This window comes from Brachyhypopomus gauderio, chromosome 9 (assembly GCF_052324685.1).
Source record: "Brachyhypopomus gauderio isolate BG-103 chromosome 9, BGAUD_0.2, whole genome shotgun sequence".
Taxonomy (NCBI): domain Eukaryota; kingdom Metazoa; phylum Chordata; class Actinopteri; order Gymnotiformes; family Hypopomidae; genus Brachyhypopomus; species Brachyhypopomus gauderio.
The window spans coordinates 15,718,342-15,735,543 of record NC_135219.1 but is presented as its reverse complement, the minus strand read 5'-3'; the positions used below and the strand labels follow the sequence as shown (position 1 = coordinate 15,735,543).

At 48.6% G+C, this 17,202-nt stretch overlaps 2 protein-coding genes across 3 annotated transcripts in view; one reads left to right on the top strand and one right to left on the bottom strand.

Moving 5' to 3' along the window:
- The first annotated feature begins 44 nt into the window (after positions 1-44).
- Positions 45-1,903, top strand: chac1 (ChaC, cation transport regulator homolog 1 (E. coli)). Its single transcript, XM_077017590.1, has 3 exons — positions 45-778; positions 888-923; positions 1,029-1,903. Exons 1-3 carry the CDS (start codon positions 608-610, stop codon positions 1,431-1,433), a joined length of 612 nt encoding a protein of 203 aa, XP_076873705.1. The 5' UTR covers positions 45-607; the 3' UTR covers positions 1,434-1,903.
- Positions 1,904-2,633: 730 nt separating this feature from the next.
- Positions 2,634-17,202, bottom strand: part of ino80 (INO80 complex ATPase subunit) — a 32,990-nt gene continuing 18,421 nt past the window's right edge. Inside the window, exons 29-39 of one of the 2 annotated variants that reach the window (XR_013133248.1) lie at positions 12,933-13,060; positions 11,030-11,124; positions 10,381-10,453; positions 9,424-9,582; positions 8,894-8,996; positions 8,523-8,611; positions 8,247-8,408; positions 7,671-7,830; positions 6,314-6,532; positions 6,082-6,221; positions 4,074-4,212 (exon numbers count right to left, since the gene is read on the bottom strand). Coding sequence is in view for 1 of the 2 variants with exons in the window: in XM_077017589.1 (XP_076873704.1) it covers positions 4,010-4,212; positions 6,314-6,532; positions 7,671-7,830; positions 8,247-8,408; positions 8,523-8,611; positions 8,894-8,996; positions 9,424-9,582; positions 10,381-10,453; positions 11,030-11,124; positions 12,933-13,060 (1,391 nt within the window). In the remaining variant the exon portion in view is untranslated. Of the gene's footprint in view, positions 4,213-6,081; positions 6,222-6,313; positions 6,533-7,670; positions 7,831-8,246; positions 8,409-8,522; positions 8,612-8,893; positions 8,997-9,423; positions 9,583-10,380; positions 10,454-11,029; positions 11,125-12,932; positions 13,061-17,202 lie in introns of both variants that reach the window. The other variant, XM_077017589.1, reaches the window with a different exon arrangement.

Genomic DNA, 17,202 nt, shown 5'->3' with positions numbered 1-17,202 from the left:
CATTGGTGTAGAATTTGTGCGCAATGATGCACACCCATGGATGCCAACAGCATATATGTAGCCAACACCCCGAGCTCCATTTCATCACCCGGCGAAGAGCGACGCGTTAGCGGCGGTAGGTAGTAATTAAGCTAGTTAACGAGCTAGCTAGGACAACATCGATAACGAACTCGTTAATAACGCCGTCGTTACTAGACAGCCGGGGATCACGGTTTCTCTTTTCTCTAAGAACTCTACACAGGCCGGCTAGTGCGCTAGCCAGCCGGGCATTTTCCGTTTTGGTTTTGAGTTAGTTTGAGCCGAAAAGGCGAAATGGCGTTTTAAGGCACTATGCGGCAACACTAATGCGTCGGCATGCACCAGGCAAAGAAAAACGGCTCCCGCAATTCCATCTTCACAACTGCCAAGCAGTTGGGCTCCGGTACCGTTCGCGGTATAGCGGTGAGCCAGCCGATACCTCTCCTTCTTGACCGAAGGAAGCTAACGCTGGGGAGTTAGCTGGCTAGCGTTTGAGCCTAGGGCCAAGCTCGCTGTTTTACGTCGAAGCCATCGAGTTATTCCATCAGTTCTTGTAAACGTCATAATCGAAGATCGCTACGCCGTCACAATGAAGCCCCATGACGTCATGGGTGGAAAGGGCAGCCTCTGGATTTTCGGGTACGGTTCGCTGGTTTGGAAGCCCGATTTCAAGTACAAGAGGAGCAAGGTCGGGTATATTCAGGGATACAAAAGACGTTTCTGGCACGGGGATAATTTCCATCGTGGGAATGATGACGTGGTGAGTTGATGTTTGTTTATAGTTGTAGTTTAATGATCATATTTTAGAGTGTGCATTCGAACTCATTGCGGTCATGCTAAATCCTTTTATTTATCTGACGTCATAACAGCCCGGAAGAGTGGTGACGCTCCTTGAGGAGGAAGACGTAAGTAGAATTTCCACTTGGTTTCAAATCTGGCACCGTTATTGAGTTGTTGTATCATTGGTAATAATAGTAATCATGGTAATTTTAAAATTGCTTCTTACACAGGCCTGCACCTGGGGTGTTGCCTTTGAGGTGACTGGTTCTCAAGTAGAGGAATCTCTCAAGTACCTGAACGTCAGAGAGGCGGTGCGTGGAGGCTATGTTACGCGAGTTGTCGAATTCATCCCGCGTGGTGAGAACCAGGTGCCTGTCCAGGCCCTGGTTTACATCGCCACAGCTGACAACCCCATCTACCTCGGCCCTGCCAGTGTGGAGGAGATCGCTGCCCAGATCTCTGTATCCAAGGGCAAGACGGGCCACAACATAGAGTACCTGCTTCGCCTGGCTGACTTCATGAGGCAGAGCTGCCCAGATGTGGATGACCACCACCTGTTCTCCATTGAAGCAGCTTGCCTGGCTATCATTAGGCCCATACTGTTGGTGGCTCAGCTGCCTGTACCTGCTTTGTAAAGCTTGAACAGGCTGCCAACACCTGGCCCATTCCTGTAACTCCCCAACATGATCATGAATGCCACTGTTATTTTGTTGATTCCATCCCAGGCACTAAGAGCATGAATGTATTCTCAATGTCTACTAATGTTAATTGTCTACTAAGGAAAGTCACTTTATATGTGTTGTAACTAAGTAGTGTGGTGTTTATCCTCATGTTCCTTGGGCCTCTGTTAAATTAACTAAGATAACACTATAAAAGGATGTGTTGCACCAAAACAAATCCACAGAACCTCTGCATAATTGTGATGCATGCACCATGGCTTGGCTACAGATTTCTCAATGCGGTTCTCATTTGGTTTGCACTCCTAAGCCGATATTCGGCCATCCTAATATATTGGATTAGCTTTCATCCATGAAAGGTTTCTTGGTTGTATACGGTTCCTTGGTTGTGATTCATCAGTACGCTTAAATAAAATCTGGAAATGTAATCAATAGTGTTTCATTATTTTGGCTTTTGTATTCCAGTTTGAATGTTTTGGGTTTATTTTATTATTTTTTTTGATCGCTTTTAACGGAAAATTAATTGCTGGTTCTTTTTGCCAGTTACATTTGCAGTCATACAACACTGCCTCCATGTTTCAACACAGCTGCCTGGACCACTTGGCAGGGCTTTGGGCCATGCCCCCCTTCCCTGGGTCCACACACACAGGGTTTTGCAGCTGGAGCAGGGAACACGCTGCCCTTGAGAGACCCGTGTTTACAGCGTGCTCTGCAGGAAGCACAAGATAGTTAAAGCCAAGAGTTGTCTTGGCTATGAACCTGCATGCGTTAGGACAAATCCTACCACCGTTCACGCCATTACTGACAACTCGTCAGGAAATTGGTGCACAAGTGCACAGGACTTTCCTGTTAAACAAGATCCATCCACTTTTATTATAATGAACATTTCCTTACATGCAACTAAAAGAATTCTGCATACCACAAACAAAATTTGCCTCCATTTTAGTTATTTTGTAGCCTATGTATTTTGTCTTGGCAAGTTAAAAATACATAATACCACACCCAAAATGAGCTATAAGAGAACTCGGCCCTATCAGCTGTAGACTTCGGCTAGTTAACTTGCTGTTGCTGGCCTGTGGAGCATTTATAACAAAATAGTTTTGTTAGCTCGTTGTACAGTAGATTAGTAGATTATAAAAATACACAAATGCCTTTGAAGTTATTTGGAATTTTTATTTTGCATTTACTCCAAGTTAGTAAAATGACCACTTTTCTCTCTCCAGTATGTACACAGTGATCTATAAAAATATATGAGCATTATGGGAAATATGGAGGGCTCTGAGCAATAGCCACTGCAGTATTTACAAACACTGGACAATATGACCACATATAGAGACGAAATCCTCAAAAATCACTGATCCCACAAAAATTTGCTAACTTTCAACACGTTTATCTTTTAAAAAATAAATGGCTTCAATACAATTTACAGGTAGCACAAATTTTCATAAATTACCAACTTTTAACTTAAGCTATGATACATTTTACATCCATCAAAGAAGCCGAAGTCAGAACTGACCCCACAGCAAGCAGAGTAGTGACATTTTCAAGCAGCACTCCCCTCTACGTTACAGTCCCTACAAAATACCTCTCATCTCCCTCCAGGTCAAAATATATATTAGTATTTAATGCCAAAATCTAATCTGCAGCAAATAGCTGTACAAAGAGAAGGCTGATTGGCATTTTAAATGGTTAATGTTGAACCTGGAACAACATCCATGAGGCTGTCCAAAGAATGACAGTATTGTTTGGACCGATGGATTGAAAGTGATTTTAGCCTCTTATTATCGTTGGAGAGGTCAAGAGTCATTTTACTGTTCTCCAGTTTGACGGGTTGCGAGCCGTTTTCCAATTGGCGTACGACCCTACGCGGTGCCCCTCTGATCTGGGATCAGATTAAGTGCAAGTAGAGGAGCGACATTTGGAATTCATGCTTTACTCTTGGTCACCAAAACATCACCACCTGTTTTGATGTAGAGACTGCTGAAACTGGAAAGAGAACATGTTTTTTTCCTATACTGAAAGTAAATTGTGGAAGTAACTGAACTGACTTTTATTCCAGAAAGGGGAGAGTGAGTTGGGCATGCTGTTTGGTCCATGATGGTGTTTTGCGGTGCTTTTCAAGTTAACATCTGATGCTGTTTTACTACCTCATACTGCATGTAACATTTCATGTGTTCAAACTATTGGTTGTTTTCTTGCTCATAGTACTCAAAAATATTTTGTCCTTCACAAACCAAATATGTTTAACAAACAAACTGATTGAAATTAACAGGAATCTGCATTTTACCACAAATTTAAATGATTGTGGTCATAATCAGCCCTCCCAATATAACATTCTCCTCTGATCTATAAGGTCAAAATCACTGCAAAATTCCCAGGAAACAAAGCAGAGGTTCACAGTGACAGCAGGGCTGGTGAAATGTTTCGGGGTGGCTGGGAACCCCTTAAACTGTGGGTAGCCCTGTCTCGAGACAAACATTACTGGCCCAGCTAGAAATGCAAACAAGCCTCTCCCACAAACAGTCCACACACCGCTACCGCACCCCATGACTGCTTGGTCCTTTGCCTCGCTTGGAGGGAGTGTGGTGGATGTGTGAGCTGCCGTGTGCCATCATCTGTCCGCTGGGGCCCACAGCGCCCCCTTTAGCCTGGGAGGAAGAGGTGCCCACAGGGATGAAGGTGGAAGCGGGTGAGGAGCGGGCTAGAGCAGGCTGCAATTGGCCAGAAGCGGGAATACCTGAGAGGGGCGTGAAACACAAGGCTCAAATAAACCAGCGGGTTTAGTTCAGGGGAAAAGGCATGATGAAATATTCAGAGCAACTTCAGAACAAGCAGAGTGACTATTCGTTTAACACAGGTGTGTTCACAGACTGGCACATGGTATATGTTTATCAATTAGTGGTGGGCCGTTAACGGCGTTCGTTAATTTGATACTCTTATCGGGCGATATAAAAATTCTCGCCGTTAATCTATTCTTAAAGTTGGGTTGGGAACTGGTATCAAAATGGGTAAGCAAACTATGATGACTTTCAACTTGATAGTTTAGCTCGGCTGTATTCCTAACTAAATTGCACAGTAGGGGCGAGAACGAGTTTTTAAACCTGTGAATTACAAATCGTACGTGTGTTTACATGGATGCAGTCACAAAGTCGCCAGGTTTGCTTCATGGAAAATTCATTTTTAGGAACGTAAAGTGTTACCGGAGCGGAGCTCGGAGCGGTCGTTTTCTGCATGGTCCTAGTGCTAGATTCATTTACATTTACATTTATGGCATTTGGCAGACGCCCTTATCCAGAGCGACTTACATTTTTATCTAATTTTTTATACAAGTGAGCAATTGAGGGTTAAGGGCCTTGCTCAGGGGCACCTCAGTCATGGCCTGGGGATTGAACCTGCGACCCTCCGGTCACAAGACCAGTTGCCTAATCGCTAGGCCATGACTGCCATGAATAGTTTCGTCGCTATTTAAATATTTCTTTTTAACTGTTAAAACTGCAGAGGACCAAAACCAGCTTTTGAGAAAGTCCTCCCCAAATTACGTCCGTAAGGTTAAATGTACTAAATGTCATGTTTAGCTGAATAAACATGTTATCAACCCCTTTTAATGTACAATATGTAGGCTTACAAATTCATGTTTAACTGAATAAACGAGTAGCCTACATTTTATTGAGCATGTTTTTTTTCTTCAAGTATCAAAGTAGAACAGCTTTCTCAAGCAGTCACTGATGCATTTTGGAAACAGGAGATGAGCCCCTGGTCTAATGCACCCTCTGTATTAAGAAACCCTATATCAAATACTGACTTTTAGTCACTACTTGGGTAGCACGCATATGAGCCATTTTAATATAGATTAATCTAGATTAATTTCAAGATTTCAGTGAGATTAATCTAGATTAAAAAAATTAATCTATGCCCACCCCTATTATTAATGCATATTAAAGACTGCATGTAAAAGACCTATTCAAACTTCTGGACCTTTTGTAAGTGTTACCTGTGAGGAATGTGAAGATGATTTCAGGCCGCTGTGTCATGTTAACTGGCTTATACACGTGCATGTGTGCACTGAAACAGATTCAGTGTAAAATGAAATGAAAAAGTTTGCTAGTACGTGTATGTGCTCAGAGCATTTTAAGGATTTCTGGTAATCTGAGATGTTGATGTTGTCATCCAGCTGTGTCATGGCATCACTCTATTTGTGACTATGACTTGACTGGAAAGCAATGTCTCAGTGAGCCCTCATGCCTGTGGTCACCTCTGAACCCCTCCCTTTAGTTATGCTGCTATAGATTAGCCTGCTGGAGCCACATGCTAATCACTGGCACATGAGCTATGTACATTTAAATCAATTATGGTTTAAACTGATGTACATACACTCAGTCTGTATTGTCTCTACCCAAAACGATTGGATACAAGCAACTACAAGCACCTGGGAGATGGTCTGGCTTGTCGGTGGATGTACTGATGCCGGGGTTGGATGTGCCATTGCCACAAGAGGTCGTGCTGATGCTAGCTCCTACCTGAGGCTCACCATCTACACTGAAGAGACTGTGGCTACTTGGCCGAGGAACAAGGACCTTAACTTTATCTGTAGAACCATCCTGCGTACCACGGACTTGTGCTAACGGGCCGCCCAATGGAGGATGGGTTCCCTTTTGAATCTTGGTCCTCCCGAGGTTTCTTCCTAATCCCCACCATCATAGGGAGTTTTTCCTCGCCACTGTTGCCTCTGGCTTGCTCATTAGGGATCTGGACCCATACAATTGTAAAGCTGCTTTGTGACAACATGTGTTGTGAAAAGCGCTATATAAATAAATGTGACTTTGACTTTATGTACCCACCTTTAGACACACTGTAGCCATAAGCAGCGTACGCGGCGGCTGATGCGGCCGCTGCCCCAGCCATCGCCCCAGCCATGGCAGCTGCGCTACCTGCTGTAGACTTCCTCCCTCTGCCTTTCCGGCCCGAGCACTTCCCCGCCCCTCCAGAGCCTTTGGGCCGCCCACGGCTCCGTCCGGATCTTCCTCTGCCTGGGCTGGATGTGTCTTGAGAAGAGACACCTGTGGGGATACAGTGTGATCGTCACTGGAAAGCCTGGTCCCAAAACCCAAACCCCACTTGTCTGGCCTGGTCCCAAAACCCAAACCCCATCTGTCTGGCCTGGTCCCAAAACCCAAACCCCACCTGTTTGGCCTGGTCCCAATACCCAAACCCCATTTGTCTGGCCTGGTCCCAAAACCCAAACCCCACCGGTCTAGCCTGGCCCCAAAACCCAAACCCCACTTGTCTGGCCTGGCCCCAAAACCCAAACCTAACCTGGTGTCCCTGGGCCCAAAACCCAGACCCCACCTGGTTTCCCTGGGTCCAAAACCCAGCTTACACTTAAAACACCAATGCGCCAAACCCAGCAGGCTCGAGGCAGTTCTGCATGGGTGATCATTTCACAGTTGGGCTTCCTGCCTTCCAGTGACTTTTTAGGAAGTCAATAGGCAGGTTTATAGCTCTCCCTCCCTCCCTCCCTCCACCCATCTCCCTCTCTCTTGTTTTCTTGCCCTCTAATCACTATAGGTGCCAAGGCGACCCCAGCTGGCCAGAGAGCGAATCCAGCCTGGAGCCGTTGTGTTTCTATGGAACTTGATTGCAACCATGCTGTACTTCAACCATGAGAGAGAAGGAGAGGGAGAGAGAAGGAGAGGGAGAGAGAAGGAGAGGGAGAGAGAAGGAGAAAGGAAAGAGCAGAACATCTCTACAGTAAATTTAGCGGGAGGCCTGATGTTCCAGAGTCCTTTTGCAAGTGTTAAAGAATACACCGGTGGTCCCGCTAGCCAATGGACTGGTTGCAGTGTCAGACAATACAAATCTGTCAACCTTTTGACAACCCTTGTGTGTAGTTAATAGCTTCTTGTCTCTTCAAGGCCATGGGACCCTTCACTGTTAACTGGCACATGGAGCTCACCAGACACCACGGGCATTTAATACACACACCACGAGCTACGAGTCTCTCTCACTCTCGTAGTGAATATATTTTTTTCACTATGCCTCATTCATGGCACCTCAGCTCACGTCGCCACGCCAAACGCGCCTCACTTCCGTTTACGCAGGTGAACCGCACGTGGGCTCTGTTAAACCCCGACGAGGACCCGGAAGGGACAAAACGGTTGGAGCAGCATGCGACTCGCCGCCCGCGCTCTCACCCACCGTTCATGTTGTCCGACACGGAGCCTGTGACGGAGGCGGGCGAGTTGGTGGCTCGGGACTGCGGGGCGGAGGACGCCGGCTCGTCTACGATCACCAGCATGTCGCTGCTGCTCTCGTCGGCGGGGAGGGAGCCCGCCTGCAGCTCGCTGCTCAGGGAGATCTGCGGAGACGGCGAGACGAGACGTGGGGGACGGGAGGGGAAGAGAAGAGCGAGGGTTTTGAAAGCCATGGTGGATACGGTTGTGTGTGAGGGTTTGAGCCAGTGTCAAACTGGTACCTCGATTTACACGTTTTTACGGACCACACAGCCCAGCACCTAAGAGTAACTAGCCCAAACACACCCATATTTCTCTCAAATTGCATGTTTCTATTCATTTTATTGCAACATTCACTTTACTCTTGGCTTGCATAAATTGTTCGACTATCAAGACAAAACAGCAAGACACTAATTAATGGTTTAACAGGCAAATGAATGACAACTCAGCTGGCTGCATAAGAAAAGATGGTCTCATGTGCCAGCCCAAGCCACACACACCCCCCCACCCGTGAGCGCCCCCTGCAGGGCAGCCGACGGACCTCGCTGAAGGGGCTGGGCATGGCCGAGTCCATGTCCACGCTGATGAAGGAGTCCTCGCCGTCGGCCGACAGGTTGGAGTTGTCGGCGGAGGGGGCGTAGGGGAGCACCAGGTTCCCTCCCTCTTTCCTCCTCCTCCCCTCCACGTCATCCTCCTTCTTCCTCTGCACAGAGAGAAAACAGGGCGGGGGCAGCAGCGAGTGAGGCAGAGGGGGCCCGGCGTGGACAGCCGGACGTCGGCGCCGCGAGCCTTTGCGCCCCCCGGCGGGCGAGGTTACCTTCTCGGCGTACTTCTCCCGTTTCCTCTTGCGCTCCTTCACCTTGCTGCTCTCCTCCTGCTGCCGTTTCTCCTCCTGCCTCATGCGCACTGCTCCACAACACGGGACAGAGAGACAGCCAATCAGAGCAGAGCCCATCCCTCAATCAACCAATCAGAACCAGCGCTGCCTCGTGGGACACATTGTAATGACATTCTGAGTCAGAAGCAGTAAGTGACTTGTAATTTGAAAGCGCAGGAAGGGGCAGGTTGAAATGTGGGTTGAACAAATAAACTAAGACAAAATTTCACACGTGACCGCTGGACATCGCGTGCCTTTGCACACAGGACCCGCCTCCAACCACACCCATCTCACTCCGAACATCCACTCACGTTTTTTCTCCAGTTCCTCGTCATCCAGGAGCAGACTGACCACCTCCTTGGGCTTAAGGGTGTCGGGTTTGAAGTTGCCACCTGAGATCACCATTCTCTGAATCTGAGAGACGGGGGCAGGACTGTGATTAGCCAGAGTCTCAGAGTCTCAGGATCCCAGCGAATATTTCACTCAGGGTGATGCTCAAGGGATTCAACTCCAGACAAAATTCTGGATTCTATAATCACCGTCACTGTTAGCCATCACTGTGATTTCTTCACTTAAATACAATGGTGCAATGACAAAGTGACATGAACTACACTAACAAGGGGATGACAAATGCTTCTACGAACTGTTTAAATATCTACCAGCGATCTCGCAGTAATTACGACGCCGTACACGCCGAATTACGACATTCCAGATCAAAATCATACTCGTAAATATGCCGAAATCGATTTAAATTACAATAAAAACTAAATGCAGTTTGGGCCGGACGTGTCCCAGCAGGGGCGTGTGAGGAGAGCCGGTGTGCGGCGGGGTGTGTGGGTACCTCACTCTTCTCCTTGGCTCTCTGCAGGATTCGCTCCTCGATGCTCCCCTTGCATATGAGGCGGTAGACAGTCACCTGCTTGGTCTGGCCCAGCCGGTGGGCCCTGTCCATAGCCTGCTGGTCCACGGTGGGGTTCCAGTCGCTGTCGTAGAAAATGACCTGCACACAGCAGCACATGGAGGGTCCGACAAACCGCCTGACAAAAGAACCTGCTGCAGAACCCGGTCTAATGATTCTAATGCCAGATTTGACAGGGGGGGGACGGGGACGGAGACGGGCCCTCGTGTTGCTATTTCCATAGGGCATGAGAAGAAAATCAGCTAAGTAACATAAAGAGCTCTAGCTAACCTGCATGTGTACCAGTGTGACAGCTTACAGAACCGAATTATTTACTATACAAATGTACATGTACAGTAACCCTCGATTGGATGGTGCAATGTTGAATCAAAATCTTCACAAGTGTAAATGGATTTGGTTTCCTGGACAGTGTGAATAAATCTCCGTCATTTCTCTCTGAGACTCGGTTTATAGATTGTTGTGAGCGTCTCGGGAGAACTAGTCCTCTCTGCCAAAACGCTTTGTAGAACCTTGGCAGAGCGGGAAAGAGCAACTCAAGAAGTTAATAAAAGATCTGTAAAGCGCGTGAATGCTGTGGCATGCTAGTAAATGATCAAACAGGTGAAGGGTTATTCATTTTTAAACAAAGGTGTGTTTAAAGGTACTTGGAGAACATTGTGATGCATGATGAAGTATGATGTTTGTGTTCATTAAAGGTCAACAGTAATGACAAGGGTGCTATCAGCTACGTAGTGTTTCTGAGGCTTTCCAGCAGTGCTCAGCAGTTTGATCCGGTAAAGGCTGCTGTGTGTGTGTGTGTGTGTGTGTGTGTGTGTGCTTATGTTCTGAAATGCAACACAGTCATCATCAATTAAGCCGTAATGGCCGTTCCTGCCTCACCGTGTCTGCAGCGGTCAGATTAATCCCAAGGCCTCCCGCTCTTGTGCTGAGAAGGAAGACAAAAATATCCGTCCTGCAAGGGAAGGAGAAAAGAAGAGCGATTGAGAGAGAGAGAAAGAGAGAGAACAAACAGAGGAGAGGTTGAGCATGCTACAACAATCACAGCAGGAGTAACAGCGAGAGATATTTCAGCGCACCACATGGACTCCTGCTAAATAGAAAGCAGACCCCACTGAGTCTCCCAGATAATGCAAACCAGATACCAAGAGGGAGGCTGGTCAGGGCCGAGTAGAAAGAGACAGAAACACAGAGAGAAAGACAGGGGACAGATGGGAGAAAAAGGCAGAGAGACAGACAGTGAGAACAGTGTCAGCAAGACAGAAAGGAAGATTGTGACAGAGACAGAGGAAGAGAAACAGACAAAGTCAGAGAACGAGAAAGAACACAAGAGACTGAAACCAAATTCCTCTCAGAGGAGGCACCTTCAGGTTGGTGGGTTTTTTAGACTGTGGAAAATATGCTCAAATTAGCCTAAGAGGAGACAGACATTAACGTCTCCGTCCCAGCCAGTGAAGGACGGGTCCGAAACATGAGCTGCTCTCTGCTCTCCTGCCCCTCCCCCCGCCCCCAGAGTTGACCGTCAGCTCACCGGCTCTGAAAGTCCGCTACCATGTCCCGGCGTTCAGAAATCTTGGACGAGCCATCCAGCCGCATGTAGGTGTGTTTGCGGTACACCATGTACTCCTGAGGATCAGCGAGAGGTAATAAAACTGGGATTAGGCTTTAGGAACGTCCTATTTCAGCTGGCAACAGAAGTCTCATTAGCAGAAGAAGCACATTTCACAGACGACCAAAACAATTCCAGACACATCCCTGGCCAGTTTTCAACACCCCACCCCCACACATCACCCTCGTCGAAGCCTCTACTCCATCAGGTTTGCGACCGCTCTGCCCGCCCCTCCCGAGAGCACATCTGGACAATGAAAAATACACGTAAGCCCTCTTGTGGTCGTGAACGTCAGATCAGACTTGTTCGGACTTGGGTGTTGCCAAAAATGACGCCACAGCTAAAAGCTCAGGTTGCCTGTTAACAGGTCGTTGGAGCTATCTCCAAATATACCGCATCAAGAGCGTCCACCACGATGCGAGCAGAGAGGCGCAAAACGCGACGTCGTTTACCTCGTCGGAAACCTCCCTGAAACTAGAACCGGAGGCGAGTTAATGTGCTAAACGTGTCAAACGTGAGAAGACGGCCAATCCAACTATGGACAGACTGCAAGGTAGGTCAACGCTGAGACCGTAGGACATGGGGTCCCAGACAGTAAGAAACAGCCATGTTCCTATTTCCACTGGGGGTTCAAAGCTACTCAAGCAGTTGTTTGTCATTATACAGATGAGAGATAAGGACGATGCCTGCTCCCAAGTCGGACTACCGCCTTCGTCATGTGGAACAAGGCAGTGTCAAAGCTGGGGGGGGGGGGGGGGGGGGGGGGGAATACCATCACTAACAATAAAGCTAAAGACCAAGATTACAATCAGCAAACCCCTCCTGCCCCACCTCCAAAGAGCCAATATGTGGACTTCAAATGGACTGCAGCTGGGTCTTTTAAAATAAGGCCCAGCCAAGTGAGTCGTTAAAAAAAGAACTGGTCAGGGCATGGCTTCATTTACCAATCACAGTGCCGGGCTTCTCAAACAGCTGCAGATTTGAGAACTCACTGCAATCATGACCGCAGGGCCCGGTGCTGGGTCTTATCACTGGACTGTATTACGAGAACGCGGTGATGCACTATGATCCTTGATCCAAGCAAGTGATTAGTGGAGAAAAAAAACCAGGGGGGAAAAACACATTCCCACATCAGATCGAATAATCAAAGTCAGCACATGCCTGTTTTGTCCCATGATACATTTCCCCCCAAGGAGCAAGTACTACACAAACAGAGGAAGCCAAGTGTGTGGAACCACCTGGAAGCTCCTTCCAGCCTCCGAGCATGTCTTGGAGAGAGAGAGAGAGAGAGAGAGAGAGAGAGAGAGAGAGAGAGAGAGAGAGAGAGAGAGAGAGAGAGAGAAAAATCGGAAGGAATTCCCATGGACGCCGCGGAGGTGCTCGCTACAACTACAAATGGCTTTACTGCATGAAGTCGTCAAGAAAGAACAATAGTTGCAGAAGACTAAAGGCAGCCATTGTTGGGACTGTTAGCGAAAGGTCTGGTTACAAGTCTAAGCTTTACAGCTCAGTCGCAGGCCAAACAATTGGCCTTCTTGGGATTCTTTCGTTCTCTTTTTAAGTCTTTGTCTTTCTGCCACTGTTTCATGCCAGGTCTTTCTACCCCCCTCTTCCCGTTTCATTATTCTCTCCCAGCGGTGCTGCAACAGAAAGAGCTACTGTGGGCTACCCGACAACAAATAAATATGGCCTATTCAATACAAGACGAATCCATTCAGTTCAGAGCGCTATCTGCGTCTCGGGGGAATTTAATCAGATTTTGAATGCTTTCCCGCAAGAAAGGGCTAGTTCTGGTGGCTGAGTGGAAGGTTCCGGAAGCCCTCACCTCCAGCAGGTCGATCATGCGGGTCATCTGCGAGTAGATGAGGACGCGGTGGCCCTGGGACTTGAGGCGGGTCAGCAGCAGGTCCAGGGTGTGCAGCTTGCCGCTGTCCGTGATCAGGCTCTCTTTGTCTGAAACGCAGAAGAGCGGAGCAGGGTCAATACTGAAACACTCTCTCCAAACCAGATACGTAAGGATCTGCGTGATCCTCACACACAGACTGTGACCAACCGGGAGAGAAAAGTCCATCAAAACAGCGCCGTTATACTCTCCTACATTAGAGTAAATATCAGGATGACCAAAATCAATTCAAGACAGGAACACGGAGAGAGCGTATAGGATTAAGTCAATTCCATCACATCTGGTCATCTCGGAAGTCATCAGGTGCACGTCACAAAAGTCTTGAGCGGCTTTTGAATGACAACCATGGATCAAAACAACACAAAAAGAAAAGGGGCTGAAATTTCAACAAAGAGGCGGACTCACTCAACCCCATGACCCAGCGGGCAATGTGAGGGTCTCGGGGTGAGTGGTGTTGACCTCTCTGGTCATGGGGCCTCAGGAAGTGATGACAGAGCAGCAGGACACAGGAAGGTTAAAGCGGCGCCTGGAGAGATCCAGGGGCCGCAGCCAGTTCCACGCTGAACACATGCCACAGCGGTGGCCGATCGGGGGCTACGCCAACGTGACCCAGGGATGAACCGTGACCCATCACCTCATAATCTGGAGAGGTCAAGAGACATTCTCTCAAGGTTATTAGCTAAAAAGAAACAAATAGCTTTGGCGAGGATTGTGAAGTCAGAGATCGTTGCGTTTCCATCACACTGGACGCTTCCTGGGAGACGCCATCCCATCGCTTGTGCTCACGTTTGTAGATCTGCAGGCTAAATAAGTAAGTAGTGTTCTGTTTGAGTGGCCAGTGTGGGCTTGACAAAAAAAAAAAAAAAAAAAAAAAAAAAAAAAAAAAAAAAAAAAAAAAAAAGCTGTCCGACAGACAGGCCAGAACCTGCATTTTAAAGATCACACGTCTATCCGAACACCCCATCGGTCACTGTCAGTCTGCTGCCTTTGCTGTCACTTTGAGGTCAGTGCGGTTGGAAGATGAGAACAGACCCATGTCACGAGCTTCTCCATCAAAGAGTCCTGGTGTAATGGGCGGAGGAGGGGTGGGGGGGCGCTCTGACTGCCAGACCTGCCTTCATTCAGGCTGGAGCCCTGACGCGGTTATCGTGGCGTCCTGAGCAGCCCCTCTACGAGGGTCCCTAACCGAGGCCCATCACCACAGAGCAAGGGGACTTAGAGAGGGCTCCCCACAGCAGAGAGGCCGTCTCATCGTGGGCTCGTGGAAATACTGCACTTCTCATCGCGGTCTCATGGAAATACTACACATACAAAGAAGTAAAGCCTCAATTTTGCTGAACAGTCTCGATTTCGTCACGCTACTCGGCGACATTTGGTCAGGAGGATTTTCTGTTAAATGACATGTTTATTATACAGGAAAATGGAACAAAAGCCAAATACTTCATGTCAGCAGAAAATTAATCAGTCCATTAAGCATTGGCCCAAAAAAGACATTTTTTTGATAAATCTTGTAAAAAAATTAAATAAATAAAATCCCACACTGTATATTTTAATAGAAGCACTCCAGAATGGGAGGAGCCCAAAAGTATCCACTGCTGTGCTTCACAACCATTACCATGGTTACAGTTATCGAACCCAGACACCTGCTGTTGCCCCCCCCCCCCGAAAAACCAGCAAATCCAATCCTTACTTCCCAGGACTGGGGACTGACCTTGGAGAGACCTTTATTTAAAATAAATAAATAAATGTGGGGTCTGCCAGAGAGGGAGACCTGCTTGGGCTAATTAACCCATCGCCTGACACTGAAATGATTTTGCGCTCACTAATTTAATTAAAGGAAAAGGGGTGGGGGGGGGGGGGGGGGGGGGGGTGGAGCCAGGCAGAGACAGCAACGTCAGCACTGGCCAACCACACGAAGCCCAGCCTGCAATTAAGATGAAAGGTCACGAGACCTTTCAGAGATCTGCTACTGATGAAGATGAAAAAGAACCGTTTACTGATAAAGTATCACCATATACTGCCGTGCCCTCTGTGTCTGACCACGTAATCTCCGAGTGACCACTATACACAGAGCTAAAAGGGACAAGACATGTTGTCCATCTACTGGAGTTCTCTGACTTCATTTTCGACATGCTTTTCTACATACTTTACCTGCACAAAATCAGCATTTACAAAGACGGAGGAGGCTTGACGTGTCTTAGTCTATCTTGCTAGTACACGCCCCACATTCTTATGTGATGGATTTATAAATGCCGTTGGTAGAAGAAGCTGTTAGGAGCAGAAGGCCTGAGCGAGCGGGACAGTTTCAGGCCGCTATTAGACAGGTGGAGCACTCTGTTCACAAGTCACATGACCAGCTTTAGAAGGTGAAAGGGCACAGGCCAGTCAGGTTATATGACGATGCCATGACACATGGGGGGGCTTCAGAAGGCGTGAGCGGGATGACGTGGACCCGTGGGCACGGGAGGGGAGGAGGCGAGTCTAATGAGGCATGAAGGCTGTCCTTATAGTGTCAAATATACACAATACACAATGTAGCTGGTCTGGAGTCAGTGAGAGTAACACGGACTCCAGTTTCTCCTGACAGCTTGGCTCCACACACAAAACAGGGCAAAGAGCTCCCCCTGTAGGTCACACAGTCAGTAGCGCGCAGCGTCAGGACTCGATCGCAGTGCACTGTTCCACTGGAGACCCGTTCAACTGTCGCCACAGAGATTAAAACATTTTAAAAAACTCTCTTCGCTCTTTGGAAAACTATTTTGAATGAAGAAATCTTCCCACACCTTGGTGAACTTTGGACTTTCTAGTAGAGCAGATAGTAGGGCCAAGGCGCAGACCGCAAACAATGACGTAGCCGCTAACGTTCAGGCCAAAAATCAAAAAAGGCCAAGAATATTTCCGGCCATTTTGCTGGAGAGCAGGAATTCTTTGAAGGAACAGGAAGGGAAAGCAGAGTTTCCCACAGGCTGTCTGCGAACTAAGACCAATGCCTCTCCACCACCTCCACCACCACTACCACCACCACCACCTCCACACCACCTCCTCCTCCACAACAACAGACTGCAGCAATGCAGTTTCAATTACAAATAAACACACCTCGCTACGCCATTGTGTGAGAAGACCTTCACGCTTCAGTGCTCTGCTCTCTAATTAGCGATTAGCATGCTACCGCATCCACCGTGTTTGCACAACAAAGAGGACGGATGCTCCACGCCAAAGATTCACCTGGCGTAGTGCGTTTGAGTCACGCTGGGGTCGGCACAGCCGAGAGGTCACCAGGAGACGCAGAAGGACGAGCAGGGCTGCCACAGTCCCGCGTGCGATCACAATGCGTCCCGTGTGATCGCAACGAGCGTTTCGATTGGCCCAGCAGGACGGGGTTATGCCGCCACCCGTGGCAAAGTGCGTGCCTTTTTTTGGTGATTTGAAATGTCTATATGTTGATACTGCTGATTTGCGGGAATAACAAAGGGTATCGAGGCTGTCCTCCAACCGCTAGGGCTCCAGGGTCAGGCAGGTGCGAGAGGCGGGGCCAGGAGGCGGGAGGTGGGGCCAGGATGCGAAAGGCGGGGCCAGGGTGCAGGGGGCGGGGCCAGGGGGCGGGGCGGACGGCCTGCAGCAGCACTTCAATCAGCCTGACTCGCTCCCGTGTCACTTCCTTCCCGCTGTACAGTGCGACTGTGAGAAAACGCAGCGAGCTGAGGCACCGTGGGCCTGTGAATGAGTCTCCACAGCCTCTCACACACACACACACACACACACACACACACACACACACACACACACACACACACACTCGCAGCCGTCTGGCTAACAATGTGCGCAAACGATGTCCAACAGTCCAACTTCCTTGCTTTGTCTCCCCCCCCCCCACTTCACATGAGTTCACAGACCTCCGTCTCGCAAACTCCAGCGCATGCAGTCACGCCCCAGTCCAAACCTGCAACGCTCCGGCCTGGTCCGTCCTCCCCCAATCACACTTCTTGGTCTTCCCCACATAAATGTCCCCCCCGCCCCCAACAAGACTCCTGGGTGGTCTCTTCCTGAGTCTCTTCCTCCTGCTCACTGTGCTAAACCCTCCAGCGGTGGATAGTCGCAGGTTGTTAGCGTGTAGCATCCAGAGGCGTGCTGGGCTAAGGGGTTGACAGTGACGGAGAGGTGAGGTGCCCTGACCCTGGACCGGCCAGGGCCC

Bases quoted from the DNA above. Each gene is read 5' to 3' on its own strand.
- chac1 (XM_077017590.1), top strand. From the start codon at position 608: ATGAAGCCCCATGACGTCATGGGTGGAAAGGGCAGCCTCTGGATTTTC. The intron at 779-887 runs GTGAGTTGATGT...ACGTCATAACAG, and splicing joins ATCGTGGGAATGATGACGTG to CCCGGAAGAGTGGTGACGCT. The intron at 924-1,028 runs GTAAGTAGAATT...CTTCTTACACAG, and splicing joins CGCTCCTTGAGGAGGAAGAC to GCCTGCACCTGGGGTGTTGC.